This window comes from Chiloscyllium punctatum, chromosome 37 (genome assembly GCF_047496795.1).
Source record: "Chiloscyllium punctatum isolate Juve2018m chromosome 37, sChiPun1.3, whole genome shotgun sequence".
Lineage (NCBI taxonomy): Eukaryota > Metazoa > Chordata > Chondrichthyes > Orectolobiformes > Hemiscylliidae > Chiloscyllium > Chiloscyllium punctatum.
This window is the reverse complement of record NC_092775.1, coordinates 55,585,984-55,611,154: the sequence shown is the minus strand read 5'-3', so window position 1 is coordinate 55,611,154 and position 25,171 is coordinate 55,585,984. Positions and strand designations below refer to the sequence as shown.

At 43.1% G+C, this 25,171-nt stretch overlaps 1 protein-coding gene across 1 annotated transcript in view; it reads right to left on the bottom strand.

The window, feature by feature from the left end:
• Window positions 1–25,171, bottom strand: part of LOC140463231 (synaptonemal complex protein 2-like) — a 377,524-nt gene that overhangs the window by 334,824 nt on the left and 17,529 nt on the right. Inside the window, exon 2 of the mRNA XM_072557016.1 lies at window positions 21,588–21,757. Coding sequence (XP_072413117.1) covers window positions 21,588–21,757 — 170 coding nt within the window. The remainder of the gene's footprint in view (window positions 1–21,587; window positions 21,758–25,171) is intronic.

Sequence of the window (25,171 nt, the reverse complement as noted above, 5' to 3'; positions counted from 1 at the left end):
ACACACAGGGAGAATGTGCAAACTCCAGTCAGTCGCCTGAGGCGGGAATTGAACCCAGCAACAGTGCTAACCACTGTGCCACCTTGCTGCCCTTTAACTGAGAGAGGAAACAAATATAGAGATGCTGTTTTTCAGTTATGCAGGGAAAACAGAGAGTTATGTGCAAAGCGTTTGTCACCTTATTTAAGGAAAGACATTACTGCATCAGAAGCAGCTCAAAGGAGCTTTACAAACTGGGATGGTAGGATTGTTGTGAAAGTGGACATGCTAGGGATCTTGACCAGGTAAAGAGAATGTCTCCTCTTCTGTGAAAATCTCAAACTAGGCCAGGCACTGTTTAAAAATCTGAAGTTAACCATTTAAAAGAGGTAAGGCTTTTAGTTTTCTTTTTCAAGGATTGAGAATTTTTGGTACACTCTTCTTGGTAGCAAAGTGCTTGAACCTATTTAAGGCAGAGGTAAATACAGTCCCACGAAGCAAGGGGTGAAAGGTTATCAGGGATAGATGGGAATGTGGTTTTGCAGTTACAATCAGGTCAAACCTAGTGTTATTAAATGGTGAAGCAGGCTTGAGGGATTGACTGGTCTTCTTCCATGTATGTTCACAAGCTGTCATACAAGGAATATCAGGATATCTGATGTGAATGTGGAATTCAAAACAGATAAATCTGGTACAATTTTATGGAATGACAGAGAGTCGATATTGAAGTCAAAAATTAATTTGTTTGTACTTCAGTATTCTGCCAGCGATTCTATTTTCACCAAAAGCCTCTTTGGATCTCAGCTGTCAGATGCCCTTTTGGAATTGTGTAAAGCTGATTGTTATGTATGTTGTTGGGGGTTCTACCTATTTATGAGAGCTGGTCAGGTGATCCAGACAGGCAGAGGTTAGGTCCATTCTAGAACCAACTGTGCAGATATAAGCATCATCAATAAACTGCTTCTGTTCAGATTTACCATTTGTCTACATAGTATATAATTCCTAATTCCAAAAGAAGCACCAATATAACAACTTACAAGGAGATTCCGATATGGCCCACGAACTGCATCCAATTGCCATTTTTTAAGTCTGGAGGAGATGTCACCCAGACTTCAGAAATGGCACAGGATTAAGGAGCTAACATCAAAGGAAATGGTCGCAAGGGGACTCGGGCCACAGGTGACATCAGGAAAGAAGGTATGCACTTGGGAACAGGCTAAGAGTGGCAGTCATGAGGGGACTATGGCCAATGGCTGAAGTGAGTACATACCCAGGCATTAACAAAGTTGTTGTGAAGAGCAATCACAAGTAGACACTGGCAACGGACAATGCCAGTGTGGAATGGTACATTAGCATAGCCAATGAGGCAGTAACCAATGCATACAGCGTGCACAGAGGGGACTCAGCTATGGGTGGCACCTGTGGAGGGAAAAATTCCCATTGTCAGGAAAACAAAATGGCGGCTGATTTAGAGCAATGGAACAGTTTAGTGAAATGTCAGAAAATTGGACTTTATAAACAGAACACGTGAATTCATTCTTAAAGGAAAACAAATATCTTAGAACACCATGGGAACCGATTGTCTTAAGTACCATCGGGACCAAGATCTTTACGATTCTAAGGTCCCTGAGAAACCCATGGGGAAGACATTCCAAGAGCTACATAAAGTGTTAGGAAATTATTTTGCAACAAAACCACTGATGATCGTGGAACATTTTTGTTTTTACAAACTGGCAAACCACAATTCATGGTCACCTTAAAGAGTAAAGCAGAATACTGCAAATTCAGTGAGTTCCTCCAAGATGCTTATGAAACTGCTTGGTTTATGGCCTCTGACAAAGGCACCCAATGGAAGCTACAGATAAGGAGAGACCTGGATTTCAAGGCAGCTTTTGAAATTGCAACTTTGATGGAGTTGGCAGCCAGCAAAGCAATCCAGTTGGCTGACAATGCACAGTGCATCAAGTCGTTGAAACTCAAGTAGAGTTTGGAACTAATCACAGAATGCTGCCGAAGTGGCCACAAGGACATAACGTATTGGACTTAAGAAGATCAGTGCCGAAGGTGTAAGTAAGTGTGCCACACTACCCAAAACTGATACAACCCAAAGAGAAGGGTAGTCAAAACAAAGCAACATGAGGACAAGGCATAAGATACATGCTGCTAGCAAAGGCAGTGATATGATACTGGCACAGCGTTGGTCCTAGTTCTTGAATCAGTCCAGGGGGAGAAGTTGTGGGCACTGCCATCGAAGCGCGACATGATTATACTATGGATATACATGAAACAAGCAGTGCCACTGAAGGGTTATGTACTGGTGAAAGTATAGAGTACATAATTGCCACTTTATGGAGTAATACGCAAATATCCTGCATTATTTGGACATTTCTGGTTACAAAAATTGAACTGGAACTTGGTTAATAGGCTGGTGGGCTTAAACATGGATTTGCAAAAGATCCTAGACAAATACAAAGACATCTTCAAAGAAACTCTGAGGGAAATGAAAGGAGCTGCAATTAACTTACAGCCGAAGCCAAATGCTTATCCTCGGAATCTGAAGGCATGTCTGGTACCGTAGCCTTAAGTAGAGGTGGAACAACGACTGCTGGTGAATCTGGGTGTGTTGGAACCAGTAACCACCAGTAAATGGGCCATGCCCATCATTCTGGTCTTAAAAACAGATGAAGCAGTGAGGATTTATTGTGACTTTAAGGTCACAGTCAACTCTTGAGTGCAGATCAATACCCAAAATTCCATTCATAGAAGACCCATTCAGTAGACTAGCAGGGTAAACAAAATTTTCAAATATGAATGTGTAGCATGGAGGTCATGAAGGAGTCAATAAAATGTGGAACTGGAAAGGCACGGCAGTTCAGACTGCATCGGAGGGGCAAAAGGTCGGTGTTTGGGTTGGGACCTTCAGCAAGACTGGGGAGGGGAAATAAATAGAGGAAGGAGGGTGGAGCTTGGGGAAAAGCAAGAGGGATGGTGATAGATGGACGCAGGTAGTGTGTTATTTATGTTTGGTCAGTGGGAAGGAAAGAGTGGATAGGTGAGGACTAAGATGGACAGATTAGGTCTGGTCAAGGAGCTGGGGAGGAAAGGGAAGGCTGGACATGGGATGAGGTTGGTCATGGGGAGATTTTGAAGCTGGTGAACTCTATGCTAAGGTCTGTAACACCAAAAGTGGAATATGAGATGTTGTTCCTCCAGTTTGCGTGTGGCATTATTTTGGCAGCGGAGGAGGCCCAGGTTGGACATGTCGCCAAGAGAGCAGGAGGGGGAGTTGAGTGGCTAGCCATTGCAAGATCATGTTGATTGGAGCATAGAGTGTAGAGATGCTCTGTGAACCATTCCTGAGTTTGTGCATTGTCGTATCTTCCAAATTGGAGACACATCAGGAGGAAAGGATTAAGTGGGCTAGGTTGGAAAAGGTGCAGGTGAATCTCTGCCGGATTTGGAGTGATTGTTTGGGGTCTTAGACAGAAGTGAGGGAGAGATGTAAGGGCAGGTGTTGCACTTTCTGCAGTTACAGAGGAAGTTGCCGGGTGTTGAGGAGGCAAGTGTTGCATTTCCAGCGGTTGCAGGGAAAGGAGCCAGTTGTGGACAATGGGTTGGAGGGGAGTTTGAAACTGACGAGGGAGGAGCAGAGTGAACATGGAAAGAAGGTATCTGTTTGGTGGTGGGGTCTGACTGCAAGTAGCGAAAATGACGGAGGATGATACATTGGACTCGGAGTATGGTGGGATGGTATGTGAGGACCAGGTGGACTCTATCCTTACTGTGGCTGGGGTGAGGGGATTTGAGGGCAGACATGCGAGAAATGGAAGCGATGTAGTTGAAGGCATTATTAGTCATGGGAGAGGGGAAATTACGGTCTTTGAAGTAGGAGGACATCTGGGATGTGGTGGAGTGGAATCCCCCAACCTGGGAGCAGGTGCAGCGGAATTTGAGGAATTGGGAGTTTGGGATGTCATTTTTGCTGGAGGGTGGGAGAGAGAAGGTGAAGTTGTGGTAGCTGTGGGATTTGGCAGGTTTGAAATGGATGTCAGTGCTAAGTCAGTTACCAGAGATGGAGATGGCGAGAACCAGGAGGGGGAGGGAAGTTTCAGAAATGGCTCAGGTGAATTTGAGGTCGGGGTAGTAGGTGTGGGTGAAGTTGATGAACTGTTCGAACTCCACATGGGAGCATGAGGCAGTGCCAATACAGTCACCAGTGTAGTAGACAAAAAGGTGAGGGGTAGTGCTGGTGTAGCTCTGGAAGAGGGACTATTCCACATATCCTACAAAAAGGCAAGCAGAGCTTGGACCCAAGCAGGTGCCCATACAAACCCCTTTAGTCTGTAGGGAGAAGGAGATGTCAAAGGAAAAATTGAGGGTGAGGACTAGTTCCGCTGAGCAAATGAGTATATCGGCGGAGAGAAACTAGTTGGGCCTGTGGGACAGGAAGAAACAGAGAGCTTGTAGGCCCTTGTCATGGGGGGTTATGGGTGCAGAGAAACTGAATATCCATCAGGAAGATGAGGTGTTGGGGGCCAAGGAATTGAAAGTATTGGCGAAGGTGGAGGGCAGGGGTTATGTCCCAAATGTAGATAGGGAGTTCCTGGATCAAAGGAGAGAGAACAAAGTTAAGGTAAGAGATGATATGAGCTCAGTGGGGCAAGAGAAAGCAGAGACAATGGGTCAACTGAGGTAGTCAGGTTTGTGGACTTTTGGTTGGAGATAAAAATGGATTATGTGGGATTGGGGAACTATCAGGGTTGGAGGCTGTGGATGGTGATGAGGTTGTCAATGGACTGGAATATAATGGCTTGGTGATGAGAGGTGGGTCATGATTGAGGAAGAGGTGTCAGAGAGTTGGTGTCCGGCCTCTGCAATGTAGAGGTCAGTTCGCCACACTACCACCATGCCTCCCTTGTCAGCAGTTTTGATGGTGAGGTTGGGGTTGGAGCAGAGGTTTTGAAGAGCTGCATAATCTGATGGAGAGAGGCTGGAGTGAATGAAAGGAGTGGAGAGATTCAGGCAATGGATGTTGCGATGGCAGATGGAGATGAAGAGGTCGAGGGAGGGCAGGCGGTGGTGTCCGGGACAGATGAAGTTTGTTGAAGGCGGGAGAAAGGATCTACAGAGCGTGGGAAGAAGTAAGCATTGAGGCGGAGGCAGAGGGAACGGGAAAAGAGCTCAACATCGTGGTGTGTGCAAAATTCGTTGATGTGTGGACGTAGGGGAACGAACAGGAGTCCTTTCCTGAAGACTGACCGTTCGTCTACAATAAGGGGGAGGTCTGGAAGGAATGGTGAATACCCATCACGGCTTGGGAGTGGGGTGAGTGTTAAGCTAGAGTAGGGAGTGAGGGGTGGAGTCTTCTTCTGGAATGGATGTGTGTGTGAAAATGGTCACGTAGATGACAGCAGTTGTCATGTGGTTGGTGGCGTCAGAGGAAGCTGCGTGGTCAGCAGCATCCGTGGAAGCAGCATCAGCGTGATCGGCTTGGTCTGCAGTGTCAGCAGAAGTGACGTCATCGCTGGTGTCCATGGAAGCGGCCGGAGGAACTGCTTAGTTAATGGCACCAGGTAGATTCCAAAGGAGGTTGGGAATAGAGTCCAAAATGGTCAAGGAGGTCTGTGTCTGGAGTGAGTACGAGAGAGTTTGGCATACTTACAATTTTTAATGTCTAATATGGCAGAGAAAAAGCCTTTGTTGAGGGCATGGATCCTTCTAAGAATGAATAGTAGATGTCCTTTGCAGGTCTGGGAGAGAGAGGCCCTGAGCTGGGAAGGGCTGACTGTAGTGAGAGGAGATATTGGCACATGGCTGCGAGCATGGAGCTGAGGATCTGTAGGGAGAATAGTTTCTGGAGACTCTGGAGATACTGTAGAAAATAGTTGTTGCAGTTTGCTCCAAATTGAGATGGTCTGAAAGTTGTCTGGAAGCCTTGGGGGATAAGCCAGCTGCGTAGACAGGCGCTGAGGAAAGACACATGGCTGTAGTACTAGGTTTGTTTCAGGATGTGGTTGAAGAGCTTCATGGAGGAGGAGGTAACCTGGGGGTTGTAGTAGGAGAGAGACCCACTGAGATCATTAAGGCGGGAGGAGGAAATCTTCTTCAAGGTGGGCATCCTTAGAACAGGCTTTGCTGTATGGTTTTCAGTGACTTGAAGATAGTAAGGACTGTAATTGCTGGAAGTCAGAGTCAATAAAATGTGGAGCTGGAAAGGCACAGCAGGTCAAGCAACATCAAATGAGCAGGGAAGTCATAGGTTGGGACCCTTCATCAGAACTGGGGAAGGGAAAAGGAGCTCAGAAATAAATAGCGGGAGCAGGGTGGGGCTGGGGTAAAGGTAAGAGAAACGGTGATAGGTGGATGCAGGTATGAAGGATGGAGCAGATAGGTGAGGAGGAAGATGGACAGATTAGGTCCAGTCAAGGTGGTGGGGAGAAGAGGGAATTGCTGGACATGGGATGACTTTGGGGGGGTGGGGAGATTTTGAAACTAGTGAACTCTTTGTTAAAGTCATTGGGCAGAATGAGGCAGAATATGAGGTGTTGTTCCTCCAGTTTGCATGTGGCCTTATTTTGGCATTGCAGAAGGCCCAAGGTGGACATGTCACCAAGGGAGTGGGATGAGGAATTGAAATGGCTGACAACTAGAAGATGGTGTTCACTGGAGTGCCACTGCTGATGGTAGTGACACACAGGAGTCTTCTCCGCTACCAGTGACCTTCTATTGGCATCACATCAGCGCTGGCTCTTGTGCAGAAGGCAATGGATCAAATATTAAGTAGGTTTCCAGGAGTCCAGAGTTATTTGGATGATATTTTGATTACTAGAACCTCTGAAGAGGAACAATTGAAAAATTTAGAAGGAACGCTAATCAGATTTCAGGAGCATGGTTTGCAAGTAAAAATATTGAGAAATGATATTTTCTTAAAGAGAGTATGAAATGAATGGTGAGGGACTAAACAAGGTACCCAGAGATGATAGAATATGTCTCAACTGAGATCATTCTTGGGACTTGTAAATTACTACAGCAGATTTGTGCCTGATCTAGCAACAGTGCTAAAACCCTGCAACAGTTGCTGGGAAAATGGCAGCCATGGAAATCCACCCAGGGATGTTTGGTGGCCTACCAGGAGGTGAAGCAAACCTTAAAAAGGTCAGAAGTGTTAATCCATTTTGAGTTTAAATTGCCACTGCAATTAGTATGTACCACCTTGCCTTATGGGGTTGGCGTTGTACTGTCACACATCTTCCCAGATAGACAGGAAAGGCTCGTCACATACAAAAATAAATACTAACAGGCAGAGAAGCATGACAATGCAGATGCCTTGTCAACGCTACCACTACTGGGGAATAAAGATGTTCCCAACTGGAACCTGGAAATTATGTACTTTTCCCAGGAGGACAAGGTGCCAATGTCAGCATATCTGGTATGAAAAGCTACTCTGAATGATTCAGTTTTGAGCCGAGTGATGGATTTTGTCCTGACAAGAAGGAGTCATGAAACCTACCCAGAATTACACCCTTACCTGTCCAGGAGGTGGGAACAGTCTTTATCAGATGAGTGCTTAATGTGGGGAATGAGAATAGGTATTTCTCCCCCATCAAGAGGAAAGGAGCTTGAATAAGTGCACAAAAGGCACCCCCGTGTGCACTTGGAGAATGCTAAGAGCTATTTTTGGTCATTGAATGTGGACTTTCAGATTGAGGAGAAAGCGGGATTGTGCGAATCCTGTGAGTTAGTAAGAAAGGCACCAGTTTTATCAGCCCTTCAATCGTGGGAATGGCCTTAAACACTGTGACAGTGAATTAATGTTAATTTTGCAGGACCAGTAGAGGGATAGATGTTACTAGTGGTCATGGATGCCCCTCCAAGTGGTCTATTTCTAGGTGGTGGTCATTAAGTCAGAGTTGGCAGATGCAGCATTAGACAAACTGGATCAAATATTTGCCAGGTTCAGGAACCCTGAATAAGTTTTAAGTGACAATGGTCCACAGTTTGTGACATAAAGGTTCGAGGAGTGGCTGGAAAATTAGTCAGATATGTGAAATCAACTCTGTACTTCTCTGTGACAAATGGGCATGGGGTGAGGAATTGTTCAAATCTTGAAGCAGGTTTTAAAGGCTTCACAAAGGGAGGGGTCACTAGGATGGTGAATCAGCAAATTCCTCAGTATTTACAGGAACATGCCACACGTGACAACCCAATGTTCACCAACATTCTTAATGTCAACTGCCAGCTGCGGACAACGTCTGACTTCCTGCAGCTGCAAAGGACCAGAGAGATGGTACAGAAAAATCAAGAAGGACAAATGGTCAAAAGGACGGGAACCTCAATGTTCAAAGAGAGACCACGTCAGCTCAGAAATATACATTTGGGAAAAAATGTTGCTGTTTTCTCCTGCATGGGTATGACCAACCCTGGCTTTTCAACAACCATGATTCCAAGTGAACCGGCTTAGAATTCTGAGGAATATCTCCCCTTCTCGCTATTGGTGAGGTGCGATAACCAGCTAGTTCCTCAATTGTCCTCCTAACCTGTTCATCCCTAGTCTGCACTGTACATGACAACGGTCCTGCATATGACCTGGTCATACCCAGGGAGACAGCAGTAGTGTCATAGAGCAACAATAGCCAATCACAGAGGGATGCATCTGCAGAACAATAGGAGCTTCCAGAAGCCAGGAGAATACACTGGAATAGATTTTGGAGACAAGGAGACAGTCTTCTAGAAACCGTCATCCCCCTGAGATACTAATCATGTCAATGTAGTCTGCAGAGGGAACATCTTGTCTAAAGGGAGAGGAGTGGTCATTCTTCCATGGTTGCCATGCTTTTGTAAATATTCCTGCCTATGTACATATGTTGGCTACAATGTCTGTACAATCTTGATAATTGTTGTATATATGTTTAAGAATGGGCGTTTTAAAATAAAGGGGGAGAGTATGTAATTGGGAGCGCTGCCTCTTTAAGAGAGCTGGTCAGGTGACCCAGAAGGGTAGAGGTGGGCATCCAAAGTAAAACCAGCTGAGGAGGTGTGTTTCTGTTCAGATTTACGATTTGTCTACCTGGTATATAATTCCTGGTTGCAAAGGAAGAACCAACGTAACACTGATGGCAGACAACGTGCTGTGGTATTATGGTTGAGGGCATTCACATCAAAAACTGAAATGACCTTATTATAATAACTATGTCCAGATTAAATAGTACAGTAGTTAAGGTCAATCAACAGGAGAGGAAATAGCTGAGCCATGGAATAAGGAGAGACCAGACCATAGTGCAGATTGATCCATGACTAACGCTATCCCAAAGCATGGCAGTTAAGTAGGCAGCAGTTGGAAGCAATGGTGCAATGGTTTGAATAACTCACAGAACATGACTTGCAAGTATCCATAAAACAAAGAATAAAAGTTTCAAATTTGAAGTGCAGCAGGATAAAGAGTCACAAAAGATTTTGGAAACAGCAGAAACTTGGGGGAAAAGATAAAATTTTATGATCAAGTATACTTTGAAGAAAAATGGAAAATGAGCTTGGTAGAAGAACATGGAAATCACAAGATATTGAGACTTGTTAGTTAGAGTAGTTAGTCTCATTGCCCCAGCAGCTCAGGAAAATGAAATAAGCCTACAAGCTCTGTAACTTAATGCACTTAATATTTAAAGCAGAAGAACTGATAATTGAAATAAATATGTTGAGTCTGATAGCTATTGCAGAATGTCATAGACTGGACCTGAAATCAAATGATACACAACACTTAGGAAGGACAGATTGACAGGAAAAAAATTGGGGTTACTCTATTAATAAACTATGGTCTTAGCACAACAGAGGGGTTAATACAAGTTGAGGAAATCAGAACAAATAAATGATTTGAGTAAACTTGAAAAATGATAAATCCAATGAGTCACTTGGCAACACAAAGGAAGAAATAATGGAAGCAGCTCAGAAAGATACAGCAATAATCATGAGGGATTTTATTCTACATATATACTGGAAAAATCAGACTAGGTGAATAATTCAGTGAATATTTTCCAGATAGTTTCTTAGAATGGCATATTCTTAAGTCTATGAGTAAGCAGGCTATTCCAAACAAGGAAATGAGCAACAAGATAGGATTAATTATTCAGCTAATACTTAAGGCACCCCTAGGCAGCAGTGATTAAAATGTAACTTAAATTTTATTTAGTTTAATGAAAAGAGTAGCCAAAAATTAGTAATTAAACTATGAAAGCAGAACAAGCTAAAATGAACTAGCAAATGAGGTTAAATGACAAATATTTAAGGGGATATTCCAGCGTAAACTTAATTGATACATTTCAATGAGAAAGAAAGTTTACAATGGGGGGATTCACCATATATGGTAAACTTTGAAAGTGACAAAATATAAAGATCAGCAAAAAATCATTTTAAAATTATCAAGACAAAAAAATACAGTACGAGAGAAAGCCAGTTTTAAACATTAAGTAAGAGTAATAGTTTCCATCGATACTTAAATATAAAGTCAACAAAATGAGAGTTCTACCTAGAGAAAGTGAGCCCGGAAAATGAAAAATGTTAAATAAGGACATGGCTAATGAATTGAACAGGCACTTTGTACTGATTTTCGCTACAGAGGAGACAAGTATTATCCCAGAAATAATTGTAAATCAGGCAATAGAGGGGATGAAGAAATTCCATCAATTACAATTATCCAGGAAACAGGATTATATATTTTGCTGGAACTGCTAGCTGACAAGTTACTGGGCATCGATGCACTTTATCTGAGCATCTTAAAAGAAATGGTTACTGATATAGTTTATGCATTAAATTTTTTTTCCAAAATTCCCTGTGTGTACAGTAAGTTCCTTTTGCTTGGAAAATAGCAAGTGAACTCATTTTTCCAAACAGGGAAGGAGACCCCATGCAGGTCAACTGGGTCAACCTCTGTCATATTGAAGATGGTAGAAGCTATTTTTAAAGAATAGAATAGAAGAATAGAAAATAAACATATTACCTAAGTGCAGATATAGCACTTTTGATCCAACTGCATGGGAAAAGAAATACAAAGAAAAATGTACAATGAGTTTGAAGAATACCTTTTCACAGCATTTTGCAAATAAAGGACAACAGCATTTTGTGGCACCGAAGGAGCTATTGCTGTGGGAGAAACAGGAGAACCATTTGGTCTAATTGCTCAAGCAGGATGATTGTGACATTTTTGATTCTGTTCACGAGAAAGTGAGGAGAACAGACAGATTTAAAGGACATGTTAGAAAGGGCTTGGCCACAAGGGAGTCTTACTCTGTCTACCTTTCTATGCTCTGTCTGGTGGTCACCTTAGATCTTTCTGCCTGTTCATTCCATAGTCTTCACCACTTTACTGAACATGCTATTCATGACACACTTAGCATCACAGATGCTCCATAGTTAATCCACTTGCAACTCTAGCTTCGAAATATGGTCAGCCAGTGACTGTAGCTTGACACAACATCTGCACATGTAGTTACTGCGTCACATTGATCCACCTATGATCTGTCACATTGTACAGGAAGAGGATATCACAGGAGTGAGTTCTGTTACTGTAACATCCTTAAGCCCCTTATTCATTTCCTGTTTGTCAAAAAAATTATGCTTTTTGAGAATATTACCAACTTACTTCCCTTGCACTAACTTTAATTCCTTTAACGTAACTTACTCACTTACATTATCTAATTATATTGGTTCTGACTTTCATTAATTCCTGTTGTTTCTTAGTTAATCATTGAAAAAATATACACGTTTTTGAAATTACAAACTAATCAACACCCTTCTTTCTTGTGATGTCACTGTTTGATTTGTTTTTCCCAATCACCAAACCCCTGAAAGTGGAACTGCTAAACTGTACCTCATCTTTCGTCGCTAGCCCCTAGTCCTGGGATGTATCATAACCTCTTGTTGCCTTCCCTCTTGCTGCTGTGTTGAGGTTGGTATCTTGTCAGTTGTTCAAAGAGTGCACTCTCTGCATGACTGTGTCTGCTAAGAACCCTGACATCGGAGATCCCATGGGTGTTCTGTTGGTTTGTGTGTAGGTTTTATTGTTGAAAGTGAAGTGGGTGGTAAGGCATAGGTCCACTAGCTTGACAATACTGTCCTTGCTGATGAAGTTGGTGGTGTTTGGTGTATGTGTCTTTGGGCCTTCTAATGTCAGTGTTTCCTTGGCCAGGTTGATGTTGATTGATGTAAACAGGGCTCTTCATCCTCTTCTATCTTAGTGTCTTTGATGGTCTTCAGGAATTCTTGGGTGGAGAGGATGGAGTGGCATGAGTCTTCTACTAGGTGTTTTAGTCTTTGGTGTAGCTTCTTGGCCAACCTGTAAGTTGGCGTTCCAAATAGCAAGGCTATGGGTCTGAGGGGGCTCCTGGTTTGCGAATTTTGGGTAATCCATAGAAGCATGGTGTGTTGGATCCGTCTGGTTTCATTTTTTGGAAGTCAGCCTTATTTATTTCTTCAGATTTCTGAAGTTTTTGAGTAGGGCTGTGATTCAGTTCTCTAGTTCTGGGGTCGGGTCTATCGCCACTTGTTGGTAAGTGTTGGTTTCTACAACCTTTGGTACCTTTGTCATCACCAAACAAAACAAATTAGAGGAAACCTTCAAGACCATCAATAATACCCTTACTGGCATAAAATTCACTAAAGAGGAGGAAAACAACAACAAGCTGCCATTCCTAGATGTCATAGTAGAGCAAACAGCCAATGAGCAACTTCAAACCAGCATCTACAGGAAAACAACACATACGGACCAAATACTGAACTACTGGAGCAATCATCCCAACACCCACAAACAGAGTTACATTAGAACATTACTCAACAAGCCACCACACACTGCAGCACAGAGGAACGACGCAGAGCAGAGGAAAATCACCTATACAGTATATTCAAAAAGAATGGGTACCCAATGAACACAGTCCGCTGATTTCTCAGCAACAAATTCAAACAAACAGACAAAATACATCCAGAAACCCTAGCCACTCTCCCTTACATCAAAGACATCTCAGAAACAATTGCCAGACTACTCAGACTCTTTGGCATCAGGGTAGCCCACAAACCCACTAACACACTGAAACAGCAGCTAATGAACTTGAAAGTCCCTATACAGACAATAAGCAAATCTAATGTCATTTACAAAATACAATGCAAGGACTGTAACAAACACTACATTGGACAAACAGGCAGAAAACTAGCCACCAGGACACAGGAACATCAACTAGCCACAAAATGACATAACCCTCTCTCACTAGCATCCTTACATACATACACTTCGATTGGGACAACACATCCATCCTAGGACAAGCCAAACAGAGACATGCATGAGAATTCCTAAAAGCACAGCATTCCAACCGGAACTCTATCAACAAACACATTGACTTGGACTCTATTTACCACCCTTGAGAAAAAGAACAGGAAATGACATCACCATAGGAAATGACATCACCAACTAAAAAAACCCAAACATATAAATAGAAAGCAGGAAACATCGGCGGTTCCTCATTTGGAGGCTCATTGAAGATGTTACTTAGTAGGGTGACGAAACGTCTGAAAACGAACCTTCCAGCTCAGCGAGCAAACCTACATCCAGAACCTCAACCTAAGCTACAAATCCTCTCAAAAGTCACTAATTCTATAACTCTACTGGAGAATTAACTTTTATTGCAACAGGATTTGAGTGTGGGAGTAGTAAAGTGTCCTCCAATTGTTTAGGACCTTGGTGAGACCACACCTGGAACTGTGTGTGCAAGTTTGGTCTCCTTACTTCAGGAAAAATACAACTGCTATACAGAAAGTGCAATGAAGGTTCAACAGACTTGTTTCCAGGATAACAGGACTACCCAATGAACAGAGACAGAGCATACTGTGCTGAGTTTGCACATTCTCCCCGTGTTTGCGTGGGTTTCTTTTGGCTACTCCCACAATTCAAAGATGTGGTGGTTAGGCGAATTGGCCATGCTAAATTGCCCATGTTCAGGGATATGTGGGTTTAAGTGCATTAGTCAGGGGTAAGTTTAGGGTAGGGGAATGGCTCTGAGTGAGTTACTTTTTGGAGGGTCAGTGGGGATTTACTGAATCATTGAGATGTACAGCATGGAAACAGAGCCTTCGGTCCAACTCGTCCATGCCGACCAGATATCCTGACCTAATCTAGTCCCATTTGCCAGCACTGGGCACATTTCCCTCTAAGCCATTCCTATTCATATACCCATCCAGATGCCTTTTGAATGCTGCAATTGCATCAGCCTCCACCACTTCCTCTGGCAGCTCATTCCATACAAGCACCGCCTCTCTATGAAAAAGGTGTCCTTTAGGTCCCTTTTATATCTTTCCCCTCCCAACCTGAACCAATGCCATCTAGTTCTGGACTCCCCCACACCATAGAAAATACATTGTCTCTTTACCTCATCCATGCCTCTCATGATTTTATAAATCTGTATAAGGTCACCCCTCAGCCTCTGATGCTCCAGGGAAAACAGCCTCAGCCTATTCAGCCCCACCCTATCGCTCAAATCCTCCAATCCTGGCAACATCCTTATAAATCTTTTCTGAACCCTTTCAAGTTTTGCAACGTCCCTCTGATAGAAAGGAGATCAGAATTGTGCGCAATTTTCCAAAAGAAGCCTAACAGCCGCAACATGACATCCCAACTCCAATACTCAACGCTCTGACCAATTAAAGGAAAGCATACTAAATGCCTTCTTCACTATCCTGTCTACTTGCAGTTCTACTTTCCAGGGACTATGAACCTACATTCCAAGGTCTCTTTGTTCACCAATACTCCGTCGGATCTTACCATTAAGTATATAAGTTCTGTCGGATCCAAGTGGCCTGTTTCCACACTGTAGGGGTTCTATGATTCTATGGTACTGGGACTGTACTCTACAGGGTCTTTAAATATGACAGATGTTCAGACAAGGTAAATTCAGGTAAGGTGGTCCCTTGGTTTAAGATCTAGATCTAGAACAGATTTATAAATGAAGAGTTATTAAGGACATCGGTCAAGAATGGGGAGAAATTCTTTTAGTCAGATGATTCTGGACTTTTGGACTTCTCTATCATGAAGGACTTTAGAAACTCAGTCTTTGTCTAAGAGATTAATAGTTCTCTGATCACTGATGCTATACAGAGTTCTTGGAATGGATGGGTAAAATGCATTGAAGTATTTGATGAACCATGATCACATTGAAGAATGGGGCAGGCTCAACCTCTTGATTGGCTTGCTCCTGTTCCTACGTAAAACGTCATTTTCCACTTAGGCACAACATCAGAGCATGACCTCTGTACCACAGTTTTATCTCTCCCCACCACACATTCAACAACCCCCCATACACAGTCCATGTTTCCTTTGTGCTTTATTGACCTTGTATCATTTATACCTATTTCATATCTGCCATATCTGCTGAGTTTCTCCAGCACTTTGTTTACATTTCAAATTTCCAGCGTCCACAGTATTTTGTTTTGATAGGATGCATCTCATCTACGTCTGGGGTTTTATCCAGTTTTAAGTCCACAAAACAGCTAATACCTCCACTATCTCAATGCTAATTGTTCAAGTACATCACAGTTCCCTTCTTTGATTTCAACGTTTGCACTGTCCTTCTCTATAGTAAATATAGGTATAGTAATCATTTAAAACCTCACCTACATTTTCTGGTTCTACACAAAGATGTCATAGAAATATACACAAATAGAAAACAGCAGCGACAGGAGTAAGCCATTCAACTCCTCAACACTGCTCCCTTATTCAATATAATTACAGCTGATCATTGAGCTCAATACCATCTCTTCATTTTTCTTGATATCTTTAGCCACAAGAGCTATATGTACCTCCACCTGGAAACACAACGATCTAACTTCAACCACTTTCTTTAGTAGAGAATTCCACAGGCTCACCACTCTGTAGATGAAGAAATTTCTCCTCATTTCTGTCATAAAAGGTTTATCCCTTATCCTTAAACTATTGCCCCGGTTCTAGACTCTCCCACCTTCAGGAACATCCTTCTTGCATCTAACTTGTCTAGTCCTGTGAGAATTAATAGATTTCAATGAGATCCCCCTCATTTGTCTAAAGTCCGATGAATACAACCTCAACTGTCTCAATCTCACTTCAAGCATCAATCCTGTCATTCCAGAAATCAATTTAGTACATATTTGTTGTACTTACTCTATAGCAATAATATCCTTCCTCAGATAATGCTGGGGCAGCATGGTGGTTCAGTGGCTAGCATTGCTACCTCTCAGCACCAGGGACCCGGGTTTGATTCCAGCCTCGGGCGATTGTGTGGAGTTTGCACATTTTCCCCGTGTCTGCGTGGGTTTCCGCCAGGTGCTCCGGTTTCCTCTCACAATCCAATTGGCCATGCTAAATTGCCCATAGCGTTAGGTGCATTACTCAGAGGGAAATGGGTCTGGGTGGCTTACTCTTCAGAGGGATCGGTGTGGACTGGTTGTGCTAAAGGGCCTGTTTCCACATTGTAGGGAATCTAATCACAAAAAAAATGTGCAGGTTAAGTGAATTGGCCATGCTAAATTGCCCATAGTGTTTAGGGATGTGTTGGTTAGGTGCAATAGTCAGGGGTAAATGTAGGTTAATAGGGGTATGGAATGGGTCTGGGTGGGTTACTTTTCAGAGGGTCAATGTGGACTTGTTTGGCCAAATGGCCTGTTTCCACAATGTAGGGATTCTATGATTCTATACTAAAGGGGCCAAAAGTGCATACAATATTCTTGGTGTGGCCTCACCAACACACTATAAAATCGCAGCAAGGTATACTGTAATTTCTGTAGTTGAATTCTCGCACTATGAAGTCCAACATACAGCCTACCTTCTTTACTGCCTTTTGCAACTACACACTTACTTTTATTGATTGGTCCCCAATCCTATTAAAAATTATCCTTTACTCTTAATATACTAATAAAACACTTATACTCTGCCACAAGAGTTCATTGTTACCCTCTTCACTGTCCTGATTGCTTGTTCAAGTAACCCTCTGCACTTTCCATACTTCTCCAGCTCTTCTGATGTTTTTAGCCCTTAATGCCTATCATTGTTTCCACTTTTTTTCCCTTACCCAATTATCTACAATTCTTAGCCTCCAGGATTACATGAGCTTATTTCCTCTCCCTCCAGCTTTATAGGAATATGTTGGTCCTGCACTCTCACTATTACCTTTTTTTTAAAAAGACCCCCACTGCTCTGATATTCCGACAAGCAGCTACTGGCAGTCCGCTTGGACAGATCCTGTATTATGATATTAAAATCAGCCTTCCCCTAATTCAGAATCTTCTAGCTTAACTTCACCCTTTTCCATAGCTGTTTTAAATCTTAATACATTTATGGTCATTATCATTGAAATGCTCGCCCACTAATACTTCTACCACTTTACTCCCCATCACTAGGTTCAGCACCACCCCTTCTCATGCAAGATTTTCTCCATGCTGACAGAAAAAGCTCTCCTGAACACAGTTCAGGAATTCTGCTCCCACTAATTCTTTCACATCTTGTGTGTCCCAGTTAATATCAATTAAGCTAAAATTCACTATTATTTTTATACTTCTCTGAATAATACCTGCTCATCTGAACTTTGTGTTGGAACAAGGTCAACCAGGAGGACCTCACTGAGTAGGAGTTCCCTGATTGGGGCTGTCACCCTTGTCCAATCAGGAAGTCCTGGCTGACAGATATAAACATGTGTGTGGGGATCTGGGGTGGAGGGTGCTGCACGCAGCAGTCCCCTGCAACCGCAGATTGCGGTGGTTCACGGATTCCCAGCCCAACTGCTTGTTCTGTGGCGCTGTGGAGTCCGTGAACCATGTATATATTGGGTGTGGGCGTTTGCACTCCCTTTTTGATTTTCTTAAAAACCTTCTCCTCTGTTTCTGGCTGCACTTCAGTCCCACGCTCCTGATCTTCGGGCACCCGGTACGGAGGAGGGAGGGCAGGTCCGAGGACCTCCTCGTGGGTCTGCTCCTGGACCTGGCCAAACTGGCCATCAACAGGTCCAGGCAGCGGGCCGTGGAGGGGGTCGTTAGGGCCGACTGCCTGCCCCTCTTCCGGGGTTATGTTAGAGCCCGGGTGTCCTTGGAGAAGGAGCACGCGGTGTCCACCAACACCCTGGAGTCGTTCAGGGAGAGGTGGGCGCCGCAGGGAGTGGAGTGCATCATTTCTCCCTCCAACTCTATTTTGATTTAGTCTCTACCCTCCCCTTCACTGTTTTGCTCACACAGCATTGCCCTGTGGTTTGAAGGGCAGTGCTTGTCAGGTATTTTTCATATCTTCCTGGTGGTGGCAATTGAATAAAGATTCGTGCACTTTGTGTCTTTCACTGTGTCTCACATCTACACACACACACACCATGGGTGCTGGGGAAAAAATAAGCACTACCACGGTTAGGCGGTAGTGCAGGGGTTAAAAAAAAAGAAAATAAAAAAAAAACATGAGTGTCGCCACTCAGGTGTTTCCTTTCTTCCTGGTGGTGGAAATTGAATAAAGATTTGTACACCTTGTGTCTCTCACTGTGTCTCACACCTGCACACACACAACATGGGGGCTGGGGAAAAATAAGCACTACCGCGGTTAGGCGGGAGTGTGGGGGTTAATTTTTTTAAAAATTTAAAAAAATAAACATGAGTGTCTCCGCGCTCACCCCAGCCCGGATGGAATTTCACATTGGCCCCAAGGTCCCGTACTTCCCGCGGGAGCCTGTGCCCCACAACCTGAGCCGCCTCCGGAATTTTAATTTTGTCCCCTTAAAGGATATTAAAAGGAAGGCCCTGTATAGACTACTGCTGCACACCATCCACCTCTTCTCCCTCATCCACCGTCCGGACACGCCTTGGCGTGCCCATTTGCAACCAGGCGGTGGGGATCCCCAGTGGAGGGCTCTCTACGTGGGAGTCCTCCCCCTTTCTCTCGGGGATCTGGGGTGGAGGGTGCTGCACGCAGCAGTCCCCTGCAACCGCAGATTGCGGTGGTTCATGGACTCCCAGCCCAACTGCTTGTTCTGTGGCGCTGTGGAGTCCGTGGACCATGTATATATTGGGTGTGGGCGTTTGCACTCCCTTTTTGATTTTCTTAAAAACTTCCTCCTCTGCTTTTGGTTGCACTTCAGTCCCACGCTCCTGATCTTCGGGCACCCGGTACGGAGGAGGGAGGGCAGGTCCGAAGACCTCCTCGTGGGTCTGCTCCTGGGCCTGGCCAAACTGGCCATAAATAGGTCCAGGCAGCGGGCCGTGGAGGGGGTCGTTAGGGCCGACTACCTGCCCCTCTTCCACAGTTACGTTAGAGCCCGGGTGTCCTTGGAGAAGGAGCACGCGGTGTCCACCAACACCTTGGAGTTGTTCAGGGAGAGGTGGGCGCCGCAGGGAGTGGAGTGCATTACTTCCCCATCCAACTCTATTTTGATTTAATCCCTGCCCTCCCCTTCACTGTTTGATCACACAGCGTTGCCTTTTGTGAAGGACACTGCTTGTTGGCCACTCACATGTTTCCTTTCTTCCTGGTGGTGAAAATTGAATAAGGATTCGTACACCTTGTGTCTCATACCTGCACACACATAACGTGGGTGCTGGGGACAAAATAAGCACGACCGCATTTAAGCGGTAGTGTGGGGTTTAAAAAAGAAAACAAAGAGAGAAAAAAATCAGGAATGTGCAAGAAAAAAAATAAATCTGGAGTGTGAGAGGTTCAGAGAAAAGTAAATAAATAAACATGAGTGTCAAGGGTACTGCTCACTCCAGGAGTCGGCTCTGATCTAGCTGGGTTGGTGTCTTGTACTATGCATATGTAAACTAAGGGTGACTTGGTAACAGGATATCAGCCTTAGTGGAGTTATTTCACCCTTCTATACTCATTTGACAGTTTCGAGGTCTAAAGTACACTTTGAACAGGATGATTACTCCTTTTTCATTTCAAGTTCTACCCTTAGGTGTGTACACGTAGCAGAGATAGAGTCCATGTGAGGTAACAAAGAGAATATGGTGGAACTCATCTTGAGGGAGGAGAGTGTTACATAATGGTAACATTCCACCCAGCAGGATCTATAGGATTCTACTGCAAAGCACAGTACTGATTACTCCCTGCCTGCCAAGTATGGGCAAACACCAGGAACTATGATAGGCAATGCTAGATTGAAAGTATTTATCAGGATGCACAAACAGCCTTTAAAAATGACGCAGGCACTAGGTAATGCCATTGAATTCTGAAATAACCACTGAGTGGCATGTTGACCTGGAAATGGGACAAGGAAAGATGGGATAAGCATCAACCATGATATATGGCATAGGTGCAGCACTGACAATTAATGTAGCAAATGTGATAAGATATGGTGAAATAATCTGCTTAGTCATGTGGCAAAAAGCATTCTACCAAACTCAACACAACCAGAAAAAACCTTCCATTGTAGTTACCACATTTCCTCTTGCCAAACTTGCTTACACACAGTGTGCATTCACAAACACACATAATAATCTTAATTTCGGCTTTAATAAAATCCCTCTTCTGACCTTACCTTACTGTTTCTTACTCTAGTCCTATTTGTCGTTCCAATTCTTTGTTCACTTATTCTTTGTTTCAAATATTACCTGCCAGCTTCCACCAACATGCCTCCATCCCTGTCAGGTCAGTTTAAAACATTCATAACAGCATTAGTATCCCTTCACCACACATGAGAATACTGGGTCTGACCTATTGGATGGGAGGGACAGTACCTGTTGCCAACTACAAAAAAAAATCAATGTGATTCAAGACAAACTCCTACAGAAATCAGTGAGTAAATCATGTGATAAGAAATTCACAGTAAATTATTCCACATTGTCACAACCGCAATTCATCAAACCATAGCTTTTTAAACAAAATGAAGGCAAAGTACTGCAAATGTTGGAATTCTAAAATAAAAACAGAAAGCACTGGAGAAATTCAGAAAGTCTGGCAGCATTTATAGTGAAAGCAAGAGTTAATGTTTTGAGTGTGATATGACTCATGGAACTTTCACTGTTTCTCTCTCCACAAAAACTGCCAGTCCTTCTGAGTTTCTCCAGTACTTTATTTTTCTATTAAACAGAATGATTCTGTTCAAATATTGTAATGAGCAAATGATATATCTATCTGCAAAAAATGTTGAAAATGCTGGTCTTATAGAGTCATTGAGTTATACAGCACAGAAATGGACCCTTCAGTCCAACCAGTCCATGCAGAACATAACCCCTGACTAAGTTATTCCATCTGCCCACTCCTGGCCCATATCCCTCCAAACCTCTCCTATTCATGTATCTATCTGAATGTCTTTTAAACATTGTAATTGTACTCGCATCAACCACTTGCTCAGGAAGTTCATTCCATACATGAGCAACCTTCTGTGTAAAAACTTTTGTCTCTTATGTCTTTTTAAAATCTCCCTCCTCTCACCTTAAAAATGTGTCCCCTACAATTGAAATAGGTCTTCAAGTACAAAATAACAGAATAAGGTCTCTGAACATAAATCACACTATGTAAACCTCCTGACAGATTTTCTTACAGCAGCATCAAAGGAAGTTGTTATTAACATTTCACATCCACAACAAAGTCATGCTTGTTTGTTGTAAAAAGCTTAAGTTCTACTTTGTACCTTCAAGCTACTTTCTTCTGAAAGCTTATTCATACTCTCTCCAGAAGGGGCTGGATAAACAGAGTTTCCCAGTTCTACATCCTGCATTTTAATGTTAAATGTAGATTTTCTTCCTGATGAGTTTTTCATTTCCAAAGGAGGCTTCACTTTGTTTTTTCTTGCTGGAGTTGCTATCAATAAATTTAAAAAGTTAGTTAACACTATGTTAAGTGCAACACAACTGCTGGAATTCAACTCAAAAATACTGAACAATAAACGATCATATTAAATAAATGTTCTAAAGGTCACTGTACCCAAAATATTAATGCTCTCACCATTGATACTGCCAGACTTAGTGTTTCCAACAATTTCTGATTTCCAGCATCCATAGATCTTTGTTTTCTTCATCATGTACTCCTTTGCCTTGCTGGTTCTGCTAAAATGCATTACCTCACGTTTATCAAGATTAAAGTCCATTTGCCAATTCATCAGGCCTCCTATAATCTAAGGCTATCCTCCTCACAATTTGCCACCTCACCAATTTTTTTTATCACCTGCAAACTACTGATCAATCTTCTACATTTAAGTCTAAATCATTTATAAAAACTACAAACAGAGAAGGACCCAACAAGTGGGCGGACGGTGGCACAGTGGTCAGCACTGCTGCCTCACAGCGCCAGAGACCTGGGTTCAATTCCCGACTCAGGTGACTGACTGTGTGGAGTTTGCACATTCTCCCCGTGTCTGCGTGGGTTTCCTCCGGGTGCTCCGGTTTCCTCCCACAGTCCAAAGATGTGCACGTCAGGTGAATTGGCCATACTAAATTGCCTGTAGTGTTAGGTAAAGGGGTAAATGTACGGGAATAGGTGGGTGACGCTTCGGAGGGTCGGTGTGGACTTGTTGGGCCGAAGGGCCTGTTTCCACACTGTAGGTAATCTAACGACCTCTGCAGAACCCCAATGGGCACAGATTTTCTGTTAGAAAAACATGCCTCAAACATCACCGTCTGCTTTTTGCCACTCAGCTAATTGTGAATCTAAGTTATCAAATTTCATTGGATCCCATGTGCTCTTATCTTTGCTCTCAGTCACCCAAGCAGGGCCTTATTAAAAGCCTAGTTGAAGTCCAAGTAGGTCACATCAAAAGCATTGCCTTCATCTACACATCTGGTCACCTCTTTGACAAATTAAATCAAGGTGGTTATACATGACATCCTCGACAAAATCATGCCAACTGACCTTGATTACTGAACTAGCTTTATTATCACATGTACTCAAATGAATACAGGGAAAAGTTTACAAGTTGCCACTTACGGTGCCATCTTAGTTACCTAGGTACAGATTCTTCAGTACAAGTTCTTTGGAAAAAAATTAGAAAAATAAAGAAATAGAAATCCAGCATTGCAGATCGTAGGAACAAATTAGAAAGATAGAGAAATAAAAAGTTCAGGACAACAGTGCTTCCAACCCAGTCCATGCTAGCAGTTAGACTCCATTCTGCACCGGGCTTCACCTCAAGGCTCTTGAGGTCGAGACACTACACTGGAATCAACCTGAGAGCAGAAGTCCATGCTGAGGCCACGCTGGGATAAAAGACCACCATGTATTGCCAAAAGACCACCACATTGGGCTGGCAGACTCTCGTGTCTGCACTGAGGTCAAAGAAGAAAGAGGACAGAAGATGTGAAAAATACAAAAGAGAAAGAAAAAGAAATGGATACAGTGCAAATTACTAATCCCTGCCGCTTCAAATTCTGTCCCTCAGAATTGCTTTCAATAGATTCCCCAACATGGAGGTTACATAAGAACATAGGAAATAGGAGAAGGATAGACCATCTGGCCAATCGAGCCTGCTCCACAATTCAATAAGGTCATGGTTGATCTTTATGTGTACTCAGCTCCACTTACCCATAACCCTTAATTCCTTTAGTGTTCAAAAATCTATCTTTGCGTTAAGAACATTCAATGAAGTGGCCACAATTACTTCACTGGGCAGGGAATTCCACAGATTCACAGACTGACAGAAGAAATTCTTCCTCAACTCAGTCCTAAATCTGTCTCCCCTTATTTTGAGGCTATGTACCCTAAGTTGTAGTTTCACCCACCAGTGGAAACAACCTCCCTGCTTCTATCTTATCTATTCCCTTCATAATTTTATATGTTTCTATAAAATCCCCACCATTCTTCTAAATTTCAATGAGTATTGTACCAGTCTAATCAATCCGTCCTCATAAGCCAACCCTCTCAATTCTGGAATCAAGCTAGCGAATCTCCTTTGCACCCCCCGCAGTGACAATACATCCTCTCTCGAGTAAGGAGACCAAAACTATACACAAGGTACTCCAGGTCAGGCAGCATCCAAGGAGCAGGAGAATCAACATTTCGGGCATAAACCCTTCATCAGGAATTCAGGCATCAGCCATTCCTGATGATGGGCTTATGCCTAAAACGTTGATTCTCCTGCTCCTCGGATGCTGCCAGACCGGCTGTGCTTTTCCAGCACCACACTCTTCAACTCTGATCTCCAGCATTTGCAGTCCTCAATTTCTCCACAGTACTCCTAGCTTGTGGCCTCACCTGCACCTTATACAGCTGCAGGATAACCTCCCTATTTTTAAATTCAATCCCTCTAGCAATAAAGGATAATTTTCCATTTATCTTCTTAACTACCTGCTGCACTAGCAAACCAAATTTTGTGATTCATGCACATGGACACCCAGGTCCCTCTGCACAGCAGCATGCTGTAATTTTTCACCATTTAAATAATAGTCCATTTTGCTATTATTTCTACCAGAGTGGATTACCTCAAATTTACCAACACTGTACTCTATCTGCCAGACCCTTGCCCACTCACTTAACCTACCTATATCCCTCTGCAAACTGTCCGTGTCCTCTATACACTTTGTTCTACTATTCACCTCAGTGCCATCTGTGAACTTTGACAGACTACACTTGCTTGGCCATTGTAAATCATCCACATAAATTATAAACAATTGTGGTCACAACACTGATCCCTGAGACACACCACTAACCACTGATCACAGCCAGTAAAACCTCATTTACCTCCATTCTTTCCTTTCTGGTAGTTAGCCAATCCTTTATCCATGTTAATACATTACTGTAATGCAGTGCACCTTTATCTTATGCAGCAACGTTTTGTGCAGCACTTTGTTGAATGCCTTCTGGAAAACCAAATCCAATGTTCCTCATTGTCCAATGCACTCATAACGTCCTCAAAGAATTCCAGTAAATTAGTTAAACATGACCTGCCTTTCGTGAATCCATGCTGCATCTCCTCAATGAGCCAATTTCTATCCAGATGTCTCGCTATTTCTTCCTTCTTATAGAATCATAGAGCATTTTCCCCACTACATAGTTAAGCTAACTTGCCTATAGTTATCTACCTTTGTCTATCTCCTTTTTTAAAGTGTTGTCACACTTGCCCCTTTTTAATCTGCTGGAACCGCCCCAGAGTCCAGCGAATTTTGGTAAATTGGAATAACAATTCCTACAGTGTGCAAACAGACCCTTCAGCCTACACCAACCCTCCAAAAGAGTAACCCACCCAGACCATTCCCCCCTCAGTAATGCATCTACACATCCCTG